Source organism: Geotrypetes seraphini, chromosome 5 (genome assembly GCF_902459505.1).
Source record: "Geotrypetes seraphini chromosome 5, aGeoSer1.1, whole genome shotgun sequence".
Taxonomy (NCBI): Eukaryota; Metazoa; Chordata; class Amphibia; order Gymnophiona; family Dermophiidae; genus Geotrypetes; species Geotrypetes seraphini.
Genome location: NC_047088.1, coordinates 197,250,317 through 197,277,148, shown reverse-complemented (window position 1 = coordinate 197,277,148; position 26,832 = coordinate 197,250,317). Strand labels below are relative to the sequence as shown.

The window sequence follows — 26,832 nt, the reverse complement described above, 5'->3', positions numbered from 1 at the left end:
GATATGGTGACCAGAATTGCACACAATATGCAAGGTGTGGCTGTACCATAGAGCGATACAAGGGCATTATAACATCTTCATTTTCAATTCTCTGCCTTATAATTACTAAAATTCTTTAAAAAAAAAAAAAAAAAAAAATTATTTATTGATTTCCAAACTTCAATAGTGCAATACACAAATATATCACAATAGAGTACATTCAACTTACAAATATACATAACCATTTTCTCCCACCCACCCAATGGTTATTCAATAAAACACAGCAGCATAGATTTTCCCAATAACCTTACCCTATTCGAATTAATAATATCCTCCCACCTCTAATGTAAATATTCAAAGATCTAATTAGGACAGAAATAGCCCCCCCACCCTTCCCTGGATGTACGGAAATAAACAAAAACTGACTCACAATCAAAGACCTACTATAGTGAGGTAATATAAGATGTCAACAGGCCCCTAAAATTCTATTTTCTTTCTTAGCCGCTGCCGCACAGTGAGACAAGGATTTTAAGGAATTCTCAACAATGACACCTAGATCCTTTTCCTGGGCAGTGACTCCAAACACAGAACTTGCCCCATGTAGCTATAATTCAGATTCCTCTTTCCCACATGCATCACTTTGCACTTGCTGACATTAAACATCATCTGCCATTTTGATGCCCAGTCTCACAAGATCCTCTTGCAATTTTCCACAATCCTCTTGAGATTTAACAACTTTATGTCATCAGCAAATTTAATTATATCACTAGTTATTCCCATATCTAGATCATTGATAAATATATTAAAAGCAGCAGTCCTAGCAAAGACCACTAGGGAACCCCACTATTTACTAGTGCTGCCCGATTCAGGGAAAAAAAATTTGATTCAATTCAGCTATAGTTTATAGTTTATAGTTTATTCAATTTTTGATTAAACGCCTTTTCGTTACTACAAAGCGTTGTACAGAATAAAAAATATTTACATTTAACAAAAATGACGAAAAGTATTTACATTTATCTAAAATGACAATTAAACATACTTTCTTATAGTAAAAATACAAGACAACAGACCGTACAAACTGGGTAAATGTTGACCCTTAGGCCATTAAACATAAGGAAAAGGGGGAAGAAATACACTTGAAATAGAAAAGTGAGAAACATATAAGGGAAGAACACTTAGGAACTGGGGAGCAGTAAAATTAATAGTTAAGAAAAAGAAGTTCAATTAAAAGCATCATTAAAAAGAAAGCACTTTAAGTTGCTTTTAAAATTTTTTAAGTTTTTTTCCATTTTTATATACAAAGGGAGAGCGTTCCAAATTGTAGGGGCTGTAACAGAAAACGTAGAGGTGCGACGCGTGCCAATGATTTTTAAAGAGGGAACGTTAAGGTTGTATTGAGAGATGGATCTTAAGGTTCTTGGGGGGTCGTAAGGAATCAGAAGTCTATCTATGAAAGCTGGTGTGTTGGTCTGTGTTGTTTTAAATGCCAGAAGTGCGATTTTATAAGTTACCCTATGAGAGACTGGCAACCAGTGGGCCTTTTGAAGCAGAGGGGTAACATGATCGTATTTTTTTGCTCCCGAGATTATTTTAATGGCCGTATTTTGAATAAGTTGCAAGCGTTTTAAATCTTTATGAAAGATACCATTTAGTAAAGAGTTACAATAATCCATTTTTGAAATTACTAGTGAATGAATCAGAATGTTAAGGGAATTAGTATCTAAAAGAGGGACCAGTGATCTAATCATTCTTAGTTTATAATAACAACTTTTTACTATTGCACTTATTTGAGGACGGAATGTTAGCTTATTGTCGATTAAAACGCCTAAAATTTTTGTAGTTGAAATTAATGGAAGTGGAGTATTTTCGATTATGATTGGAGATATTAATTGATCTCCCTCTTTTCCGGAGAAAAGAAGAGTATTTGTTTTTTGAATGTTTAAAGAAAGCTTGTTTGTACTTAACCATTCGTGGACATTACTTAATTTTTGGTTAATTGACTGAATCTCGGTTTGATTGTTCGGGTTAAGGGGGTGCAATAATTGTAGGTCGTCGGCATAAGCATACACCGTAAATCCTATTGATTGGCAGAGGGTCAAAAGCGGGGCTAAATAAATATTAAATAATAGGGGAGATAAAATAGAGCCTTGTGGTATGCCAAATTTTGAATGATAGGATTTAGATTCTAAATTCTTGTAATTTACTGATGAAGTTCTATCAGAAAAATAAGAACGAAACCACTCTAGAGCTTGATCTGCTACTCCGATGGAAGAGAGACGTTGCAATAAGAGATGATGATCAATGGTGTCGAATGCTGCGGCAAGATCTAAAGAAATTAATAAAACGGATTTGTGATGATCCAAATAGTAATTTATAGATGTTGTGAGACCGAGAAGCGAGTATTCTGTGGAATGATTTGTACGGAACCCTGTTTGGTTGGGGTGAAGTATGTACGTTTTTTCGACAAAATCTGTCAATTGTTGAAACACAATTTTTTCAGTTAATTTTGATAAAAATGGTAAATTTGCAATTGGGCGATAGTTAGAGCAATTGTCAACATTATTTTTTGAGTCCTTTATGATTGGAGATATAATGGAATGTTTCCAATCTGATGGAATATTGGCTGAAGACAAGCAATTGTGAATAATTGAAAGAATATATGGCCCAAAGACTGTAAAATGTTGTTTGAAAAAAAAAAGGAGGAATAGGTTCTATTTTTGAGCCTTTAATATTAATACTGTGTAATATATTTTCAATAGTTTTTAACGATGGAAGGAGAAAGTTAGATAGAGTAGTGTGAAATTTCTGAGTCTTAGTTATTGAATTGTCAGTTTCCGCCAGATTAGATAAGTTAGTACCATTAGTATGATGAGGTAAGTTGGTAACATTAGTTGTTTTGGCATTGATTTTTGATCTAATTGAATTAATTTTTTCTTGAAAATAATTTGCTAATGCTTGAGCTGTTGGAGATTCATCAATAGAACTTATTTTATCATTTTTGAAAACTGTTAATTGTTTAAGAATTTTGAACAGGGTAGATGAATTATTAGTCTGAGTAATTTGTTTAGTGTAAAATTTTTTCTTAGTGATATTAATAGATTGTCGATAATGATATGAATAATTTTTATAATTGTTTAAGTTTTCCTGGGTGGGATTAGAACGCCACTTGCGTTCCAATGAACGCATTTGTTGTTTAAGTAGGCCTAAAGAAGCGTTAAACCATGGGTTTCTTAATTTTTTTGAAGATATTTTCTTTGTTACTAATGGCGCTATTTCATCTAATAAAGATTTACAGGCCTTGTTCCACATGGAAATTTGTTATGCCAGAGATTCAGTACTAAATTTTTCTAAGTCAATTTTAAATGCTGATGGGATTTGTGCGTGATTTATGTGTTGAAAATCTCGTACTTTAATAGTTTTCGGGACTGGAACAGTTGATGTAAAAGATGGCAGTGAAACTTTGGTTTGAATCAGGAAGTGATCAGACCATGGGACTTGACTTGTAATTGGTTGAGAAAAATTGGAACTTAATCTAGTGGGTACAAGAATTAAGTTCCAATTTTTCTCAACCAATTACAAGTCAAGTCCCATGGTCTGATCACTTCCTGATTCAAACCAAAGTTTCACTGCCATCTTTTACATCAACTGTTCCAGTCCCGAAAACTATTAAAGTACGAGATTTTCAACACATAAATCACGCACAAATCCCATCAGCATTTAAAATTGACTTAGAAAAATTTAGTACTGAATCTCTGGCATAACAAATTTCCACGTGGAACAAGGCCATCAGCATATTTGAATCGATTTTTTGCCCAAATGGGTGGTTTTTTTTTCAAATATCCTCTTCACCCCTTTTATAGATTCTTCACCCCTTTTACGGCCACTTCACCCCCCTTTGCCTTCTCCTAACCACACTGGCGCTGTGGTGTAAACAAAATAAACAAAAAAGACTTTTCCTCTCTCTGTTAAATCCTAGCTCACGTTTGCGGTCTAACATCTGCTCTGGCAGGATACACGTTTCAAATCTGACATATTGTAATCACAAAACAGAAAATAAAATTATTTTTTCTACCTTTTGTTGTCTGGTCATTATTCAAATCTTGTGGGTCCCAGGCTCTGGTTGTCTTCTGATAACTTGCTTGCCAGGGTCTCCTTTCTTCTTTCTCCGTGCTAACCATCCCATCTTCTATCTCTGTCCTAGCATCCTTCTAGCTTTCACAGTCACCTTTTCCACCTGTTTGGCCACCTTAAGATCATCACATAAAATCACACCCATGTCCCGCTCTTCAGTCCCCTAAACTGTACCGTTCCCTTGGATTTTTGCAGCCCAACTGCATGATCTTGCATTTCTTAGTATTAAGCTTGTTTAGTTTAGTTTAGTTTAGCTGCCAAATTTCAGACCATTCTTCCAGCTTTGCTAGGCCTTTCTTCATGTTATTCACACCATCCCTGGGGTGTCTACTGTATTGCAGATTTTGGTATCATCTGCAAAGAGGCAAATCTTTACCGACAGCCCTTCAGCAATATTGCTTATACAAATGTTAAACAGAACAGGTCCAGGAACAGAACCTTGAGGCACACCACTGGTAATATCCATCGAGGAATGGGCTGCGCAATGGCAAATGAGGTTCAACATGGATAAGTGCAAGGTGATGCATGTCGGTAACAAAAATCATATGCACAAATACAAGATGTCTGGTGCTATACTCAAAGAGGGCCCTCAGGAAAGAGACTTGGGAGTACTTGTAGACAAGTCAATGAAACCGTCCGTTCAATGCGCGGCAATGGCGAAAAGGGCAAACAGAATGCTAGGAATTATTAAGAAGGGGATCACAAACAGATCTGAAAAGGTTATCATGCTGTTATACAGGGCTATGGTACGCCCCCACCTGGAATACTGCGTCCAACACTTGTCGCCGTACATGAAAAAGAACATAGTACTACTCGAAAGGGTCCAGAGAAGAGCAACAAAAATGGTTAAGGGACTGGGGGAGTTGCTGTACAATGAGAGTCTAGAGAAACTGGGCTTCTTCTCCCTTGAAAAGAGGAGACTGAGAGGGGACATGATCGAAACATTCAAGATATTGAAGGGAATTTACTTAGTAGAGAAAGAGAGATTGTTCACACTCTCCAAGGTGAAGAAAACGAGAGGGCACTCGCTAAAGTTAGAAGGGAAAAGAATCTGTACAAACATAAGGAAGTTCTTCACCCAGAGAGTATCTGGAATGCTCTTCTGGAGGCTGTTATAGAAGAAAGCACCTTTCAGGGATTCAAGAAAAGGTTGGATAAGTTCCTGCTGGAACAGAACATACGCAGGTAAGGCTAGACTCAAATAGGGCACTGGTCTTTGACCTAAGGGCCTCTGTGTGAGCGGACACGATGGACCACTGGTCTGACCCAGCAGTGGCAAATCTTATGTTCTTTCCTCAGAGCAATCTCCATTACCACTACCCTCTGTCGCCTTCCACTCAACCAGTTCCTAAACCCAGCCCGTCACCTTGGGGCTCATCCTGAGGGCACTCAGTTTATTTATTAGACGCCTGTATGGAACACTGTCAAAGGCTTTGCTAAAATTGAAATACACCACATCTAGCACACTCCCTCTATCCAATTCTCTGATCACCCAGTGAAAGAAATTGATAAGATTTGTCTGACAAGACCTATCTCTAATGAATCCATGTTACCTCCAGTCCTGTAATCCACCAGATTCTAGAAACTTCACCATTCTCTGTTTTAAAAGTGTTTCCATTAATTTGCTTACCAAAGAAGTCAGACTTACTGGCTTGTAATCCCCTACTTCTTCCTTCCACTTTTGTGGAGAGGGACCACATCCGCTCTTCTCCAGTTCTCTGGTACCACTCCCTACTCTAAAGAAGCATTGAAAAGACCAGTCAGCGGAGCCACCAAAACTTCCCTAAGTTCCTTCAGCACCCTTGGATGTACACCACCCTGCCCCATTGCTTTACCTACCTCCTCATGAACACAACCCTCTGAAAATTGATCAGGGTCTACCACTCCTCCATCTCTATTCGTATTTGTCTTCTGCAGTCCCACTCCAAGCGCTTCAGCTTAACAAATATTTCTGTTCTGTTCTCAAAAGGCACCTTAATCAAGGCATCCAGAATCAGATTCAAATCCCAAATGGGAGCCACCCTCCTAAAGAGAGGCTTCAAATGTTTTACTCCCTAAAAAAACCTAGAAACATTAGTGTTCAAGTCCGAAGGCTTCCCCTGCACCGGCCCCTGAAAAGATAGAGACTACAAACTGAACTCAAAGAGAGGATAAGGCAAGACCTTTATCCAAGCCATTCTGAAGAAAAGTCTAAGACCTCTGAAACAGTGGCTTAAGTGGGGCAATATCTCTGACACTGCACCGATCTTCAAAAATTTGCCACTTGTGGGCACACACTAGAGAGGTAGAATGCTTCCTGGAACTAAGCAAAGTGGAAATAACTCTGGCAGAATAACCTTTCCACTTCAGATACACCCACAAAAAAGCCAAGCCATAAGTAAGAATCAGGCTACATTGGGCATATGAATGGGATCCTACAAAAGCAGGGCATCTAACAGCAGTGGCAGAAGAGAATTGGCAATCTGCAGATCAGGTCTCCATACCATGACAGACATCCAATCTGGAGCCATGAGGACCACCTGTCTCCAATGATTCTTTATCCTCTGAATCAGCTGTCCTATCAACAGCCTTGGAGGAAAGGCATACAGCAATCTCTAAATAGGCCAAGGCTTCACCATAGGCACTGTTTCCTTTAAGATAAGCGTAGGGTTACCAAATGGCTCCAGAGAAAGGAATACGGATTGAGATATCTGGGTTTTACTTCCATTGCTTTCAATGGAAGTAAAACCTAGATGTCTTTATCAGTCCTTCTTACCTCCATTGCTTTCAATGAAAATAAAACCTGGATCTCTCAATCAGTCTTCCTTTTTCTGGAGCCATATGGTAACTCTAGCTAAGCGGGAGTCCTCCAACTGCACTACTGCTGTTAGGGGGGGAAGGTGTTTCAATGTGTTGTTTTGGGATTTTTTTTATTTTTAATTTCTGCAATTTCAAAAACTTTTACAAGCTTCATCTTGTAATAACAAGTTACAAGGACCCTCCCACCCCAAAAAAGAACAAACTATTCCAGTCTCTCACAAAGTCCTCCATAAAAGGGGAAAATTTAGTTAAATTTAGGAACAATAAGAAGGAAATAAAAATATTACAAAGAAAAAAAGACAGCATTAATCTAGTTACTTAATAACGATGACCCTAAGCCAGCAAACTAAGAATGAGAAATAGCACCTGGAACAGAAGAAACGACAGATACTTCATCAGTTAGAATTAAAGATAATTGAGAATTTTCATAAAATGCAGATTTAGGCCCCCTTTTATCATGATATGTTAAAGTATTTCATCGCTGGTCACTGCGGTAAAAGTTCCAATGCTCATAGGAATTCTGAATATCGGAGTTTTTACCACAGTGGCCAATGATAAAAAAACCCTAATGTGGCTAGATAAAAGGGGAGCACAACAAAGAAAAATGGGGAGACCCGATGATCCACAGTGAAAACAATCCACCGATGTTTTTGTTTTCATAGATAAAAGGGGGCCTTAGCGTTTAACCTCACAATACATTTACACAGTTAATATAACAAAAACAGAGTTTTACAGATGACCCAATCTGTAAAACTCCAGGATGTACTGTAGGAAAAGAAACTGTTGTCTTCTCTTCTGGGTAGATAAGGTAACATCTGAAAAAATTCATATCTTTAGCCCACAAAAAAAAGAAAATCCATATTGAAGAAAACCAATCTTAATACATGATCTCATTCAGAATCCAAAGTGAATGTCATTATTAAGGTAGCTGGAGAAACTGTAATTCAAATGATGTTTCTAGAAAAGGGGTTAGTCCCATTTGTTGAATATCAATAGCAAGCTCCAAAAAAATCCACAGAAATACCAATAGGTTTAGATTTAAGAGGCAACTAATAAGATCTCACTATTTGAAGCAAACTAAGTTCTGGTATCTTAAGATTTTCTACCATATATTTCCTTATCATTTCTTAAATATTTGGTACTTAGGAAAGTTTATTAAATGCAGATTTCTGTTACAAATAATATTCTCTAAATTTTCTAATTTACTATGCAGCAATAGATTATACTTCATTAAAGCCGCATTATATTGAAGAAAAGATTCTACTTTTGTTTTAGCCTCTCAAACCCAATTAGTTTAAGTCCCGATGATAGGTTTTCAATTTTTCAGAACAATCGTTGTTAAATATGGATTGTGCTTGAAACAGTAAGGATAACGGTTTACAATTATTAAAACTTGATATACTGCCGAGCCAATGCAGATATAGGTGGTTTACAATAAAAATAGGTCTATCCTACCTCACACATTCCTAAACAAAAAGAAATAAAAAGTCCTATTACATATCATTACTCTGCATCTCCAACTTACCTTTTTTTTTTTTTAATAAATCTTTATTAATTTTCCATTTGAAAACAGTGCATTAAAATATACATATAATTGACTTCAAGACAGCACTACAAAATACTACAAATACTACAAAATACTGCAAAACATTTCCCCCCTCCCGCCCTAATTCAAGAATAAAAACAAAGTGCATTACTACATTCATACAATTACAATCATAAACATCACTTTCCTTTGGTCAATTAATACAACAAAATATAAATACCCCCCTCCCTGGATGTGCAAATCAAATAGGAAATAAGGGGATAATCCAGCTAATCAGTGTTAACAAAATTTGCCAATGGACCCCATGTTAATTTAAATATCTTATTATTACACGAAATTTCTGCATTCATTTTTTTCATATATTTATAGCATAAACAAAGAATTCCACCAAAAGGAGAAATTAAGTCTATCCCAATTTTTCCAGTTCTTAGTAACCATTTGCATGGCTATCCCAGTCATTATGGCAAATAATCTGCTTTTATATCTATCTAATGGAGGTTTAGGTGACAACAATGTACCACAGATAACCACCTGATAGGAGGCTTGCGCCAGAAGACGTATGAGGAGAGACTGAAAGCCCTGAATATGTATACCCTAGAGGAAAGGAGAGACAGGGGAGATATGATTCAGACGTTCAAATACTTGAAGGGTATTAACGTAGAACAAAATCTTTTCCAGAGAAAGGAAAATGGTAAAACCAGAGGACATAATTTGAGGTTGAGGGGTGGTAGATTCAGGGGCAATGTTAGGAAATTCTACTTTACGGAGAGGGTAGTGGATGCCTGGAATGCGCTCCCGAGAGAGGTGGTGGAGAGTAAAACTGTGACTGAGTTCAAAGAAGCGTGGGATGAACACAGAAGATTTAGAATCAGAAAATAATATTAAATATTGAACTAGGCCAGTTACTGGGCAGACTTGCACGGTCTGTGTCTGTGTATGGCCGTTTGGTGGAGGATGGGCAGGGGAGGGCTTCAATGGCTGGGAGGGTGTAGATGGGCTGGAGTAAGTCTTAACAGAGATTTCGGCAGTTGGAACTCAAGCACAGTACTGGGTAAAGCTTTGGATTCTTGCCCAGAAATAGCTAAGAAGAAAAAATTTTTAAAAAAAATTTTAATTGAATCAGGTTGGGCAGACTGGATGGACCATTCGGGTCTTTATCTGCCGTCATCTACTATGTTACTATGATGCGGGGAAGCCGGACACCAGTGGGGAAGCCACTTCCCAACCAACCCTCCCCATTCACCCTCTAAAGTAGGAGCGGCAGGCCAGCAAGAGGCAGCACTGCCGCTCCTGCTTTAGGAGCGAGGGGGGGAGGGTCAGTGAACGAATTGAGAGGTTGATTTTTTGTCGTGGTAAATCGATTCGAATCGATTCACCCGAAGTGAATTGGTGAATTGATTCGAATCGTGAATTGGGCAGCACTTCTCTGCATCTCCAACTTATCTGAAATTGTAACTGGGCTGTAGGGTAAATATGATGCCAGATCTCTCCTCACCATTTGTACCACTCTAGTTGCAGACTCAGAGATTCAGCGCCCAACAGTTGAGGGAGCCCCACTTGCTCTCTGCTCACTTTTGAGAGGAATGGAGGTAACCGCATCTTGTCCCAATCTGAAGATGGAACTTCGCCACAAGTGCTTCTTGCTCTTCCCTTTGCCAGGTTAGGGGCAGTTGCCATTGTGCTGAGCTAAAGAGTTATTTTTAGCACCAAAGGAAATGCTGTAACTTGATCCCTCAGTTCTCCTAGTAATACAAGTTTCAAGTTTAATGGGGTTTTTTTATTAATCGCTTAATCATATTTCTAAGCGATGAACAGTTTAAAATTACATTTGGTGGGAAACAATACAATACAAAATTTTTATATAATAACATTAGGGATTGAAGTTTAATTTAACATACTCATAACACTAGGTAAAAGGGGATGTGAAATACAAATCAATATAGGAAAGTAGAAACAAAAAGGGAAAAGTACAAAAGGTAAACAAATAAAAGGTAAAATATTATAAGATAAAAATAGTTTGGCCTACGGATTATTAAAATACAGCCTCGGGATGGTTCATTGGACCTGGGAGTTATAGTTGAGAAGCCCATTTTCCTACTACTTTTCTCTTTTTTACCCATAGAAACAAAGCATTGTGCTGCCTCATTTCCTGCTCTGTCTGTTCAGGCTCCTGACTGTCATGGCGGTCCCTTTGAAAGGGTTGGCCCTTGGACCAAAATCAACCCCTCTGGGAAGAACCAGCTCTGCTACAATGGTACCTATATGCCACATTAGCAGTTCAAATATGGTAATAATACCTGTGTTAACAGTGAAAGTTAGTCCCTATCAATTCTATGCCCCCTGTTTAACTCGACAATTAATGTGTGCTGTTACATGGTCATTAAACACCTAACATAGTTTAGTAAATTTGCTAAATATATCAAGAAGGTATAAGAACTGATTACTGAAAACACTAGCACTGTTAAATCTGTTACTGATGAAAAAAGTCAACACATCCCACATTAGAAGTGAAATGAAAAATCAGAAAAAAGAAATTATTTTGTTTATTCTAAATTCTGAATGAACTACTTAGTATTACAGTTATTTCAAAATGCAATGCTTTACTCACACTATTGGTCTGTTGGAGGACGGAGCTTGGGTGATGACAGTGCTTGAAGTTGGTGAAGGTACAGCTTGCTGAATAATTACACTTGAATCAGAACTTGTAAGCAACACATTAGGAACCTGTAATGATGCTGGTCGGACTATAGTAGATGTGGGTTGTGCATTCTTCTGCAATTGTACTTCCTAAAATGAAAAAAAATCAATAAAAAAAATCTGTCATTTCAGTTGTGTATCTATAGTGGTAAGACATATACTGGGCAGAACGATAACTCTGTATTCCATATGAAGACCATTTATATCTTAGTTCATGACTGCAAAAGTGTTACCTATCTCAACATTTATGTGTTTAAGAACTCTTATGGCCTGAAACAGTTGCTGTACTACTAGAAGCCAAATCTGTATTTTATTAGATGAAACATTTGTTATGTATAAAACAAAGAAGAGTGTTCACTAAACCTTGCTAAGCAGTTATTGTGGGTGTTGGCATGCGGTAGTCAGTGTGTATCTGCACTAATAATTACCAAATGGTAAAACTAGCTAACATGGTAACATTTCATATTAGCTGCTTGGCATATGTAGGAGTAGGATCTGGGCAGAAATGGGGTACTGCCAGAATTGACAGCACGAGGGACATTGTACACACTAGTGGTCAGGACTGCTGTTAAGCATGGGTGTCCTTGGTGCCACTTCAAAAGGCTGCACTAAGCGCAGTCACTTTACTGGCAGTTAGGTAGCACTGTACCTGGCCATACCAAAGTTAAAAAATAAAACAATGTGGCCAGGAAATCTCTCTGATAACCAGGTCCTCCCTTCCTGCTCTTTAGGCTGACACCTGATGCAGTCACCATCCCCTCCCCGATTTTGTCTTTCTCCACCCCCAAGTTAAATCTCTCCCCCAAGATAAAACCCTTCCCCATAACTCAACCCCCCTATATTATCAAAACAACCTCTGGTAGTTTAGTGTAAGAGAAGGTGTGATCCCCTAATGTTTCTGCCCTATACCAGGTCCCAAAATGGTGACTCTGAACCTCTAGCAATACTCACAGTACTACTACGTACAAAGAGTCAGTATGCCAAATAAGAACACTAGACTACCAGGGATCGCTATTGTAAGTGTGTGCATGTTGTGAGCCTGCCGGTGCCGGGATTTGCAAACGGCTCCCGACCAGGGCTCAGCAAAGACCGAGTTCTGCCATGCCTTCAAAAGAGGTTGAAGGTCCTGCTGGTTCTTATGAGTGAAACAAAAACATGGCAGGAACAATAAAGCTTTTAACAAAACTGAGTCCAACTTTATTTCCCTCAAATAGTAAATTGTCCCAATTTGGGCTACGAATTCAAAAACAATCATAAACAGAAAATTTGGGCATACAAAAAAAATACAGCCCCCACCTTTCGTGCAGGTAAGTTCAAAATTGGTTCTATTGTAGCCTTGCCCTAACAGTCCCACAATCAAAGAAGGCAAAATACGGCTACCAGAACACCCAGCCTTTTCCCTGGTTATTCCCAATGGTTTGCAAACACTCTCAGAACGTGCTGCCTAGGCCTGGTCTTTAACAGGCCTTCCCCAACCAACTTCACAAACAGCTGGTGGGGGAGGGGAGTAGCAGAATCCACTTAATTAAAGCTTGCCAAAAAATTGGCTCCACAATCCCGCCCTGAGGATCTTACGTGGATTCTCCCCACGCTACTACCCCTATTACACAGTCATTCACAAAGTCCTCTCAAAATAGAAAAAGGCAAAAGTCAAAAGGTTCAAAATAAACACTTTCTTCTCTGTCCCCAAAATAAGGCACAGCTGCAGCAGTGAGCCCAGCACTGCTCACGCTGTCTGCACTTGCCTTGTGCTTCCAGACAGCCCCAAAAGAAAACTAGATTCCAAAAGCAAACAAACAGCAAGGAAATCCAACTTAGCTCTGATCCATGTGTATGTCCTCTGGTTCCAGGGAAGTATCCATAGGTTCTATGGCGTCCTGGCTGGCTGGCTGGTTTGCCTCAGGGACAGTGGATGCCTCAAGCATTTCAACATCCTGACACAGTGAGGATTCAGGAGCCCAGTCACTCGAGCCTCCTTCCTGGGCTGACCCAGGGCAGACTGACTTGTTCTTCCTAAGCACAGCCTCTAAAGCCCTGAGCTGGACATGCCCTAACCTTGAGGGGGAGGAACAACCTGTTGCTTCTGCTGGGCTTTCTGATTAGCCCTAATTGGCCCCAGCAGTGGTTCATTAGCTGAGCTCTGAGCCTGACTCTTAGGCTGTCCTTTTGTGTAAGGCACCTCCCGCTGCTCCAGGCTGTTCTCCCACTCATCTTCCCCTCCCCGGGGTTCTGTAAACTGATGTTTCAATGGGAACTCAGACCCTATTTGTCTGTCGGAGTTCAACCTGTTACAGTGATCAGCCCTTTTCAGGATAAGGCCTGGGTTTTGAGGAGCTTTACCTGGCACAAGCTTAGCCTTTAGACTGGGGTTGTGACAATGTGTGTGTGTGGAGGGGGGGGGGAGGATCTAAGAATGGGGGGATGATGTTATCTTGGGGGGAGAAGCCTTGAGTTTAAATTTCTTTATCCAATTTTAACAAAAGTAATTTCAACATATAACAAAACAACCAAATACTGTAACAGAATCTGTTGTATAAAATATTATGTCCCAGATATATAATTATCCAACAATTCCCACTTGTGATGCTTCTATACTCTCACTCAAGACATTCTATTCTCTGCCACTGAACCTCAGTTAATACCGATTTATTCTTCCAATTAGTTAAAATCAACTTAAGCATAATGGTCATCAAACAATCAAACAACTGGTCCTGACTTGTCAGCAGTAAACTTTCCAGATCCATGGATTTCCAAATCAGAAGACAATAACTAAGGCTTGCAATAATTGTGAAATTCTATACCTTCCAAAAGGGCTGTAAATGAGGACAAGAGTACAAGACACGTTTGTAAGTTTCAAGAGCCTCTTGACATGTCCAACAATGGCTACTGATGTTTTTATCCAAACAGGACGATTTATAAGGTGTTCAATAAGCGTTATGAAGAATCATAGCTGGACTGTCGTAATGATGAAGACAAAGATGCTATTTGAGCGGAGAACAGATTTTCCTCCACTTTTGCACATCAAGCTCAACACTAAAACTCCTGCTCCCAACAATATTCAATTAGTTTTAATTACAGGCTCACGAAACCTTAAGCATCTTGTAAAAATTAAAGCCAAAATGTGGCAGTGCAGCCACTCATTAATCCAAAGGCCAAGTCTCTTCCAAATCAGAAAAGAGGAGCATGCTAAGCTGTAGAGCAGTGTTTCTCAACTTTTTCAAGCCAAGTATCCCATAATCCTAACAAATATCAACCAGTACTCCCACCCAAGTTCCGCACCAGACCCGCTCAGGCTCTGCCCTTGACCCCACCCCCAAAATAATGGTATTAATTGTAATGCAATTTCTTCCAACCATATACACACAATATAATCTTATTAATACATAATGGAAAACACAAAATGAAAAAAAAAAAACAAAGCACACTATGCTCAGAAAATGGTAATTATCAAAGAGGTCAACGCAGATGACTGTAAAATATGCAATGTCGCCTCAGTAACAACTTTAGAAAAATAGAAAAATATAGTGCAAAATATAGACAGCAGATATAAATTCTCAAAACTGACACATTTCGATCACTAAATTGAAAATAGAATCATTTTTCCTACCTTTGTTGTCTGGTGATTTCATGAGTCTCTGGTTGCACTTCCTTCTGTGTATCCAATATTTCTTTCTTTCTGCCTCCTGCATGCTTCCTCTCCTCCGGACCTCATTCCCTTCCCCAACCAACATCTCTCTAGTCCTCCATGAGACCAACTTTTCTTCCTCTCTCCTCCACTGCTATTGGCAACTTGTCTCCCTCTTTCTCTCTGTCCATCTATCTTAAGAGATCCAGGTATCTCTCCCACTCCCTCTACTGTCACATCCAACATTTCTCCCTCTCTCATCCCCTGGATCATGTGCAGCATTTTTCACCACTGCCCACCAGCCCCATGCCCATTTTTCCTTCTATCACCCCTCTCCAGCACAATGCTACATTTCTCCCTCCATCACTATGTCCAGCATTCCTCCCCCTTGCATCCCCTTTAATCTGTCCCTCTCTACCACCATATCCAACATTTCTCCCTCTCATCCTTCTATTCCCCATGCATTTCCACCTCACTCCTCTCTCTATGCCCAATTTTCCTTTCTTCTTTTCCCCATGTACACCATCTCTTTCCCTCTCACTCCCACACCCAACAATTCTCCCTTTCTATTCTCTTCCTCTTATGTCCCAAGTTAGTGCCTCCTTCCTCCCTTCCTTCTGTGTCGAGTTCATGCCCCTCCCTGCCTTCCAGCCTTTCTCCCAAAATTGTGCCTCTCCCATGTCCCAACGTGTTCCTTCTCCCACCCCTTTCTCCTTTTGTCCCAGATCATGTCCCCTTGTTCGAGTTGAACTGTCTCCTGCCTTGAGCGGCACTTGTTGGAGGGACGTGCAGGGAGCGGTTCACACACTGCACGTGGCTGACCCACAAGCTTTCCCTCCGACGTCAACTCTAACGTCGGAGCGAAGGTTTCCGGGTCAGCTATGTGCATGTCAACTGCTGCCTGCATGTCCTCCCCAACAAGTGCTGCTGAAGGAGATAACTGGGAACGCCGCTCCCCTCCCCCCAGAAGGCTTTCCTCTGACGGGCAGGAAGGAGGGATCCCTGGCAGTGGCTTTAGCGGAGGGAGGACTGGCAGGAAGGAGGGATCCATGGCACCGGCTCCAGCGGATGGGTGGGCAGGAAGGAGGGATCTCTGACGGCGGCTTCAGCAGATAGGCGGGCGGGCAGGCAGGCAATATCCGCGGCAGCGCATACACCCAAACAAGCGGCTTGCATACCCCCAAGGGTACGCGTACCACGTGTTGAGAAACACTGCTGCAGAGTGTGTCACAATTGAAGCCACTGGTAGTACCTTTTATTTGATAAGTGATATTCTCTTTGCAAAACCTTTCTTAAGTTTATTAAAAGCAATTCTAGGGGATCTACCCTGCCACGAGATATGACTCAGTTACTTTTCCAACTTATTATAAATTGGAGGGAAAGCATTGGCAGCATTTGGAACACAATTTTAGGAACAAGAACCATATGGATTGTCTAGCCGCCAGGGTCTCTCTGGGCAAGACTTTCCTGAAATCATGGACACAGGTCAGCCTCACCAGCCCTGGAGGAGTTGAAGCTCAAAGATCCCACCCCTTCCCCCAGTATGCTGCGGCACGCAGTACACAGTCACTGATCCAGCACAATCAATGCACATATTTGACAGATTAGGGGCTGAGGAGTCCATCCCAAATGATTTTTAATCAAATCGAGGGGTTTTGAGCAGAAATAAAACTTTGAAAAATGACTGATAAAAATTCAAGATTGCTACTGTCAGCAAATTCGCACCAAAAATGGCAAAAATAAACAAAATCCAAAAATAAAAAATAGCGATTTGGAGTTTGGGGAGATGGGAGACTTCCACAGACCACCCCCGAAGCTCCCATATGAAATAATGGAGATGTACTCACAGTCTGTGTAGTGCCTCCTATCAGCTTTTAAACTGCAGCTGAATGGAGGAAAGGATTTTCCACCTCATAAACTGTTCCAAATGACCTAATTTGAAGATCTTCAGACTGCCATTCGGATGGACTTAGACTATAACCTCCGCCCCCACAAAACCACTCCACACGACCGGGGGTGGGAAACGCAGCCTGCGTCCTCAAACCCGGAGGGTCTTTTACTGAAGATGCATACATCCTGCGCTTAAACCCCTGACAAGGGCAAGCAAACTTCCAGGGGAATGGACCACGAGTCTGAAAAGGGTGGCACACAGAAGGCTGGCTCCACAGATCCACCGAAGTTTCTCTGTGAAGCAGCAGTTTGGGCTCCACGGGACTGCACCCTTTTTTCTCTGACAGAAGACCACCAGGAAGGGGGTTTCACGGCACTCAAGCCACCAAAAAAATGAACTTAAGCAAAAAAAAAAAAAGAAGTAGAGCAGAGCAGACAACTTCTGCACAAATTGTTAGCAGAAACTGAAACTGCAGGGGGCTCTAACTCACTCTCTAAGGTGGGAGGAGCATGTGCTCAGAAAATTGTGAGGATTTCTGCAACTCCCGGATTGCAGGAAGGGATTGAACACCTAGTGTGCTGAATCTGGAAAGGATGTAACAGAAGAGAATATTACAAACCATAATAGAAGTAGTAAAATAATACTAATAATATTGTATTAACTAAAATATTCAGAAATGGCATGGTGACAGAAAATAGCAGCACAAAAACCATATCGCAAATACACCACAGCATTCTGCTAGAAATGATCCAAGTTTTGTGCGAATCTTTATGGAACACTGAAAAACAAAGCAGCAACAGGCTGCTCACAGTTAAGCTATTGCCCCATGCCTGAGAGAGCATGCTCAGATAGCACCACAGATTCCCACCCTGTCACCCAAAGTCACCTCATATATCCTAAGCACTCAGAATGTCCTAACCCCATACTCATACAGTACCTAACAATATTCCCTCTTTTGAAACCAAACAAAAGTTTCATCCAAATAATCCAATATCAGATCAACCCAAATGAAGGGCCCAGAGCTGAAGCTGAACCAACCAGTCACAGATTCACTTAACTTCCATATCAGCTCCAGTTTGCTTCTCCATGAATGTGCACACTGCCTCTGGGTCCTCAAAATTGTTTGAAATACTGCTGAGGATCACAAGAAGCTGCGTAAGATAGTACAGTCCATATTGCACACTCAGTTTTTTAAGAGGTTCCCTCCAGGCCAATAGTTCCTTCCGCTGTTTCTATGTCGCCTCACTGAGATCTGAAAGAATCAAAATAGCATGGCCTTTATATTTCAATGGAGCCTTCAATTTGGCTGCCTGCAAAACAGACAGAGCATGGGGATATCTGATAAGCTTTGTGACTACCTGCCATGGGTACTTCACTTCTGGTCCCAGCCTCAGAGAGGGCATCCAATGGATCTGCAACACATCCAGTGTATACTCAAAAGATAAATTCAAAAGAACTGGCAACCATTTCTCAAGAAACTGTGACATATCCGAACCTTCCTCTCCCTTGGGAAATCCAAGGACTTGTATGTTGCTGCAATGCAACCTATTATTCATGTCCTAAACACTGAACTCAAGGCATTATAGAAGATTTAGCCTGATGACACAGCTCCCTAAATTGCTCCATGTAATTCTGGACTCTCCTCTAAGACACCAATGCAAGTCAGAACTGTGTTCAGTTGCAGCTTTATAGTGGCTATTTCACCAGCAAGTGCAGTCATGGAGTCATTATTTTCGTGCAGCAAATCCTTTACTTGCATAATTTCCTCTGTTAATGCCCAGAGTGTAGGCTGTTAATGCCCAGACTGTAGACTCCGGTTTTGAGCATTCAATGCTCTGAGTAGAGCCCATTGTAACCTCCAATTTTGTTGGCTTGGAGCCAGACATCTTACAAACTCAGGTATTCCAAATAGATCTGAAGAAACAGTGTGTGTGACCTGGAGTCTAATATTTCTGGGGTCTTGAGAAGCTTGAGATTTAGACAGCATGCTAGTCTGCAGAGTGGGGAAGGTGGGTCATAGTTGCTGGAGAGAGAATTCCCTGCCTTTTTTTTTTTTTTTTACTTTATTATGGTTAGTACTGAGGGCCCTTGTTGCATATAGTAGAGGAGTGGTCTTGGTGGTTTGAGCTGTTGTCTCAGCAGCCTGAGGTTGCAGGTTCAATCCCAGTGCCACTCCTTATGACTCTGGTCAAGTCATTTAACCCTCCACTGCCCCAGGTACCATAGGTAGATTGTGAGCCCGACTATTCGACGTAAACCCTTGGGGATATATAAGCGTTATATAAATCTATATATACATAATTGGATGTATATGTGTATGTGTACATCAGTGTTCCCGCTAAGGTGCGCTGGCCTGCGCGCGCGCACAAACTATAACATCGCAGCGCAAAGTTTCTCTTCACAGCGCACACACGCGTCGCAAAGGTAAGGGGAGGTAAGGTAAGGGGACGCATTGGGGGGATTGCACTTCCCCACAATTGCCATGCTTCGGTTCCTCTTCTTCCTTCCTTCCTCCCCCCCCCCCCCGCGGGACCCTGCGGCACCATCAACTCTTACTCCCTCTAATGTCGGCCCTGCAGCTCCAGACTTCCTCGCACCTTCTCCCCTCCCCCTTTGGATCGCTATTATTTTAAATGTTATAGCCGCGGAGCTGTATCCATCAGTGGAGATGTCTAACCTCGGCCTGCCCCGGAACTCTTACTGCAACAGTGACTTCCTGTTCCTGCCTAGACGGGCGGCTGCTGCAGTAAGAGTTCCGGGGCAGGCCGAGGTTAGACATCTCCACTGATGGATACAGCTCCGCGGCTATAACATTTAAAATAATAGCGATCCAAAGGGGGAGGGGAGAAGGTGCGAGGAAGTCTGGAGCTGCAGGGCCGACATTAGAGGGAGTAAGAGTTGATGGTGCCGCAGGGTCCCGCGGGGGGGGGGGGGGGGAGGAAGGAAGGAAGAAGAGGAACCGAAGCATGGCAATTGTGGGGAAGTGCAGAGCTGCAGGGAAGAGTGTTGCGGTACCCAGCTGGAGGGAGAAGGAAGATGAGGGAGGGAATTAAAGGAGATGCCAGGGCTTGGAGCATAGGAGGAAGGTATGCCAGTCTAAGGGAAAAGGAAGGGGGAGATGTGAGAGCATGGAGGGGGAACGAAAGATGGAAGAAAAGGAAAGGAGAGAGATGCCAGAGAATCAGGGAAGGGGAGATACCAGACTATGAGGAGAGGTGTGGGAGAGGGAAGGCGAGGAGAGAGATGCCAGACCAATGGGGTGAAAGGAGAGATGGAAGGGGGAGGCATACAGTTTCTGGAAGGGGCATAGAAGGAGAGAAGATGCCATATAGGGGAAGAGAGACGGCAGACAGTGGATGGAAGGAAGAGAGTTACAAGAAGATGAGGAAAGGAGAAACCACAGAAGACAAAGGTAGAAAAAAATTTCTATTTATTTATTGCTTTAGGAGACATGTGTCACTGTTTCTGTGAAGCATTGTATGCAGAGTCCAGCTTCTTGCTGGTTCAATTTAACCTTTGTCTATGTATTTTTATTTTATCCCCCCTTTTACAAAACTGTGAAGCGTTTTTAGCACCAGCCTTGGTGGTAGCAGCTCTGATGCTCAGAATTTTATGAGCATCAGAGCTGTTACCTCCGTAGCTAAAATCCACACTACAGTTTTGTAAAAGAGGGAGGGGTTAGTTTGTGATTACATATTCCTTACTAGGCGAAGGTGTTTTCTGTGTTCTGTGTGTTCGAAAGACATGGTTTTCTGTTAGGATTGACGGTGTAGGATTGATCTGTGCTGGTCTGGCTTGTTTAGTTTTACAATGGGTGTATTGATGTACTGCTCACTGCAATATGTAAGATGCTGCCTTTTCCTAGGTACTCATGTGTGACGTGTGGTTTGTTACTAAAAATCATGTTTTTCTTACAGATGGGGGGGGGGTGCCAAAAAATGATGGGCCCCGGATGTTACATATGCTAGGTACGCCACTGTATGTAAAGATACCAGAAAGCTGGCGTAGCAAAAACTTCTAAGTTTTGAGTATTTAACCCTCCCACAATCTCACGGGCACTCGTTTCAAGTTTATTGAGATTTTGATTTAAACGCAATATCAAATATTTTCAATGCGTATAACAAAAATAAATTTGGGGAAATAAATAAAACCATTTGAACCAGTGTTCCCGCTAAGCTGCGCTGGCGTGCGCTGGCGCACAAAATATTACATCGCAGCGCACACGTTTCTCGTCACAGCGCACGATCAGAAGAGGCGTACGGCAGATGGCAGGGCGGCGAGAGGAGAATCGGGCGAGTTGGCTCATAACTTGCTGGCGCCCGATATTTTTGGCTCACGGTGAAAAAAGTTTGCTCACAACACCCGCCCGCTTAGAGGGAACACTGGTGTACATATATATGTATGTTCCAGCATTACTCTGAAATGCATGGAGAGATTTCAACCAAACTTGGTATACATATGACTTACTATCTCCGAAAAAATACTATGGGGTGGGAAGGGGGTGACATGTAAAAATGATTGAAAACGACAGATGATTGGGATAAATAAATATCCAGGCAATGTCGGGTAATCAGCTAGTAATATAACTAAATATCAACAGATAGCACTGGTGCACTTGTACTATCTGCCAATACATGTAATATGTGCCTGTGCAGTAAACATCTGCCTGGTGCAGTAAATGCAATGTGGATTCTTGCCACACTCCTGAATTTACCACACAGACTGTCCATTTACTAGACCTTAAATTGTGTCATACTATGTTAGCCATGCTTTGTAATACTATGTTTGCTATGTTTGCCACAGAACTCTGGAACAACCTCACATCCCCGCTCAGAAATTCAAACTCCCTCCAATTCTTCCGCAAACACCTGAAAACTTGGCTCTTTTCAAAAATCTAACACTTCCTGCTCTCTGGGACCCTTGTCCCTCTCTTTCTTCTTGTTCCTTTCCTATATCCTAACTCTGTAAACCGTGCCGAGCTCTACACTTGTGGAGATGGCGCGGTATACAAACCTAAGGTTTAGTTTAGTTATGTTTTTGCCAAACTAGGCTTGCCATGCTATGTCAAATTACATTTTTACCATTGTTTGTTAACTTTGTTTTGCCATCTTTGTCAAACTATATTTGCCATGCTACCTTTTACCATACTATGTCTGAAACTGCAGTACAGTGGTTAGAGCTGCGGACTCAACACCCTGAGGTTGTAGGTTCAAACCCATAATGCTCCTTGTAACCCTGGACAAGTCACCAGATCTCCCATTGCCCCAGGTATATTAGATAGATTGTGAGCCTACCGGGACAGAAAGAAAAAATGCTAGAGTACCTAAATAAATTCATGAAAACCGTTCTGAGCTCTCCTGGGAGAACAGTATAGAAAATTGAATAAATAAATAAAAATTAGGGGGCAATTCTGTAACAGGGAGCGGTAGGAGCCTATAAAGATGTGCAGGCACCTATTTTCCTTTACAGAATACTAGTATAATCAGGTACTAACATGCATAATATTTAGGTGGAAACATTCTACGAATCATAGAGCTGGTGTAATTGTGAGTGCCTAGGCAGATACACAACACTTACCAGTATTCTGTTACGCCTGTTAAGTGGGAGCCCTGACTATATGTTGCCCATGCTCTGCTCCTGCATACACTCCCTTGAAAATATACTTTATGTAAGCTAAGTAGGTATTTGCAGAATAGCGCATAAGTAGCATGCTGGTATATATGTTTATGTCCATAAATGTTAGGCATCTAGGGTATAGAATTGCCCCCTTAATGTGCAGTAGGTGCAAAAACTTACTGTGCTTTAGTTAACATACCCCTAAGTCTAGAATTGTGCATTATTAAACAAGACATAGAAAAGGAAATTATAAAAATGAAGTAAAGAATTATATATGTTTATTGCCGAAGTAGAAGACAATTCCGTCAAAGAAAGGCCATTATCCATGCAGTAACAGTGACAACAAATGCAAGACTGAACTGGAATCCATGAATATTTCAATTTATTTCTACCTTTGCATAAAAGTGCGCAAGGCAGATTACAACAAATGTAACATGACAATATCTAAAATACAGACATAAAAACTAATAGATTAAGGAAATAATTTCACAATGCATTTCTGTGCATAAAACGCTTAGGAATGGGGAATAACCTCTTATAAATCTGCATGTCTTAGAAATCATGGTAATCTATTGGCCTAGACTGGGCAGGAGTGATCCTAGTTGCTCCTGTCATGCAGGATTCAATCTCAAAATTGTTGCTGGGTTCTCCAGTGGCAGTCTTGCAAAATTGTAGTGGTAGGATGTGGCAGCCATTTTGAAAGTGGGGCAGGAGTGACTGGGGATCATTTCAGCCCTAAGCCACTAGACTACCAGTAGTTCTAAGGTAGGGCCAGGGAGGGAAGCAATTTCAGATGGGGGGGAGATGGAGGGGAGAGTAGTCCCTGTTTATGTCTGGGGTGGGGGAAAGAGTTTCAATTTCAGCTTAAAATACACTGGCATTTTTGGCCAAAACTAAAACATGGCTGAATCCAAATTCTGGACTGGTTCTGGCACAGAAGCCAAAACTGAAATTTGGTTGGACTCTATGCTCAATATTTTTTCCTATGAAAATGATATTTGAAAGCAGTTTTAATTCTTTAGAACTATAAGATCTAATGTAGTGAAGATACTTACCTATAGCAGCTGTTCTCCGAGGACAGCAGGCATATATTCTCACATGCGGGTGACATTATCTAAGGCAGTGATTCCCAACCCTGTCCTGGAGGAACACCAGGCCAATCGGGTTTTCAGGCTAGCCCTAATGAATATGCATGAGAGAGATTTGCATATGATGGAAGTGATAGGCATGCAAATTTGCTTCATGCATATTCATTAGGGCTAGCCTGAAAACCCAATTGGTCTGGTGTTCCTCCAGGACAGGGTTGGGAACCACTGATCTAAGGAATAATGTACAGACTTTACCAAGTGCACTGTCACTTTAAATCTTAAGCAGTGCCCATACCATGCACATTCTGGTGCCATCCTGCCCGACTTTGGCTTGTGGAACCATCAATTCAGTACCAAAGCTAAGAAGACAACTAGGGGAGGTGGGCAGGTTGTGAGGATATATACCTGCTATCCTAGGAGAACACATGCTACAGGTAAGTATCTTTGTTTTCTCCAAGGACAAGCACATATAGGACTCCCAAGCTGCCAAGAACATGATGCTGGAGAATGATAATGGATAAATAAATATGAGCCTGGCAAAATCCAAGCGAGTTGGAGGGAAAGTTGGCGCTCAGCTGGACAAAAGATTTTGCAGAACTGTTTGTTCAAACCAACTATCTCTTCTGGAGCTTTGTTCCAAACAGTAGTGAGAAGTAAAGGTATAGAGACTGAGGACCAAGTAGCTGATTTGCAGATGTCCTCAACAGATGCAGGAAGGAAATGGGCCAATCACATTATGGGCTATCACACGGCCATGAAGCGTTAGCCTTGCCTGAGTATATGTGAAGGAGATACAGTCTGCTAGCCATGTGGAGATGGTAACAGGAGCTCATAGTCTATTAGGCTCAAATGCCACAAAAAGCTGGGATGATCCTTTGTGAGTACATTTGCCATCCAAGATGTGAAGAGCTGCTTCTCCAGGATGCAAATGCAATTTTGGAAAGAAAACAGGCAGATCTGTGGACTGGTCGAGGTGGAATTCTGAGGTAGGAATTTTGGATGAGTTTGGAAGCACTACTTTCTCATGGCAGAATCTTGTGTAGGGAGGATCAGACACAAGAGCTTGAAGTTCACTCATTTGGCGTACAGTGGGAGCAATGAAGAAAGCGACTTTCCAAGTGAAAAGCTTGAGAGAGCAAGATGCATGCGGCTCAAAGGGAAACTTCATTAGAACAGATAGTACTAATTAAGATCCTAAGCAACGGATGAAGGCTTGATAGGTGGCTTCATGTGGAATAGGCCTTTCATTAAACGGGCTACCAAGGGATGAATAGTTAAGAGCTTTTTTTGTCCAAGGGAGAGTGAAACGCACTGATAGCATGTGTCCTTCAGCATTTAGATGAACTCTAACTGAATTGGTTTTCAGAAGGTAGTCCAGTATGGATGGAAGTGGACATAATAATAATAATAATAATAATAATAATAATAACAACAGTTTATATACCGCAGGACCGTGAAGTTCTATGCAGTTTACAATGAATTAGAAAGATTCTATGAATTAGAATGAATTACAATGAATTAGAAAGATTCAATGCGGTTTACAATGAAGTAGAAGATTCTACAAATTGAATGGAACATTCATAGTTAGAGATTAGTGGTTAACAGTTTATGGGATCAGATTTGGGGGGTGAGATTGTGATGGGGTCGATTGTGCAGATTCGTGACCTAGGTACTTCAAGAACAGGTATGTTTTTAGATGTTTCCTAAATTCACCATAGTTATTTGCGTGTATAATTAGTTTTTCCAGGTCTTTGCCCCATGTGGCTGCTTGATACGATAGAAGTTGTTGATGGTGTCTCTTAAATTTACATCCTCTAGCCGTTGGGGAAACGAACTTCAGGTGTGTTCTTCTCTTATGTCTGTTGGTTGAGAAGGAGAAGAGGTCAGTTATATATTTAGGGGCTAGACCGGATAGTACCTTGAAGCAGAGACAACCCAGCTTGAACTTCGCACGTGTCTCCATTGGCAGCCAGTGTAGAAGTCGGTAGGAAGGGGTTATGTGATCGGACTTCTTCAACCCAAAGATCAACCTGACTGCCGCATTTTGTATCAGGTGTAGTCTCTGCATTTTCTTATGGGAGATTGCCAGATGGGCAATGTTACAATAATCAAGATGGCTTAGTATTAGGGATTGTACCAGAATTCTGAATGATGAAGCGTCGAAGTATGCTCTAATGGATCTAAGTTTCCAGAGAGTAAAAAACCCCTTTCTGACTAGGGAGTCTACATGGTCTTTCATGATTAGACCTTGGTCTAGTATTACCCCCAGAACCTTCATTGTAGGTTGAATAGGGTAGCTGAGATTGTTGATGCGTAGTGGTGTTGTGGTGACAGGTGGGTGTGGCGAAGCTATGAAGAATTTAGTTTTATCTGAATTAAGCTTCAGTCTGAATTCTGTGGTCCATTGTTCCATCAGGTTTAGTGCTTCTGTTGCCATGGGGGTGGTTTCAGAGGGAGAAGTATTGAACGGGATAATGATTGTAAAGTCATTTGCGTAACTGAATAATTTTATACCCCGCTGGGCCAGCTGCACGCCTATTGATGATATGTAGATGTTGAAGAGCAGTGGGGATAATGGAGACCCCTGTGGAACGCCAGATGGGTTTCTCCATGTTTTAGAGAGGTTGTAATTGAAACGTACTTGATAGGTGCGGGATGTAAGGAATCCTCGAAACCAGTTAAATACCTCTCCTCTGATGCCGATTGCGTCTAAGCATTGTAGCAATTTCTCATGATCCACCAAGTCGAAGGCCGAGCTCATGTCAAATTGCATGATTAGGGCATTAAGGCCCTTGCTGAATAAGATGCGTAAGTAATCTAGGGGTGCCGCAATCACCGTCTCGGTGCTAAACAGAGGTCTGAAGCCAGACTGGGTTTCATGTAGTAGAGAGAACTGATCAAGGTAGTCCATCAACTGGGTATGTGCTAAATCTTCCATTATTTTTACGAAGAATGGAATGGATGCTACCGGTCTAGTTGGTTACTGATGTTAGGGATTGTTTACGATTTTTTAGAAGTGTAATGGAGTTTAGAAAATGTGATGTACACCAGGAAGATAATCACATCTATCTGAAGCAGTAGAAATGCTGAGTGGAGGTTTTTCTAGATGCGTCAATAACAGAAGATACTGAAGCCAAGAAGCAGAAAACATTTACTTGTTCGGTGAAAGGAACCATGCTGCTAGTGCTAACGAGTGAGGATTAGGGTAAAGGAGGGATCCCTTGGTTTGAATCAGTAACGTTGGGAATGGATGTAACTTCGAGGGTTTCTTGGCCGAGAGCTCTAGGAGGAGAAGAAACTAAACCTGGTGTGGCCAAAGTGGTGCTCTGAGGACCATGGTGCCTCGATCTTGGAGAAGCTTGAGTAGTTTTCCTGATGAGAGGAATCAGAGGAAATGTGCACCTGTCCTCCCAATGAATGAGGAAGGCATCCAATGCGATGCAATTAGGAGTATAGAGTC

The 26,832-nt window shown here is 41.4% G+C and overlaps 1 protein-coding gene across 11 annotated transcripts in view; it reads right to left on the bottom strand.

Moving 5' to 3' along the window:
- Positions 1 to 26,832, bottom strand: part of ATF2 (activating transcription factor 2) — a 185,134-nt gene that overhangs the window by 68,221 nt on the left and 90,081 nt on the right. For all 11 annotated transcript variants that reach the window (XR_004539519.1, XM_033945185.1, XM_033945189.1 and 8 more), the window contains one exon: positions 11,064 to 11,242. Coding sequence is in view for 10 of the 11 variants with exons in the window: in XM_033945185.1 (XP_033801076.1) it covers positions 11,064 to 11,242 (179 nt within the window). In the remaining variant the exon portion in view is untranslated. The remainder of the gene's footprint in view (positions 1 to 11,063; positions 11,243 to 26,832) is intronic.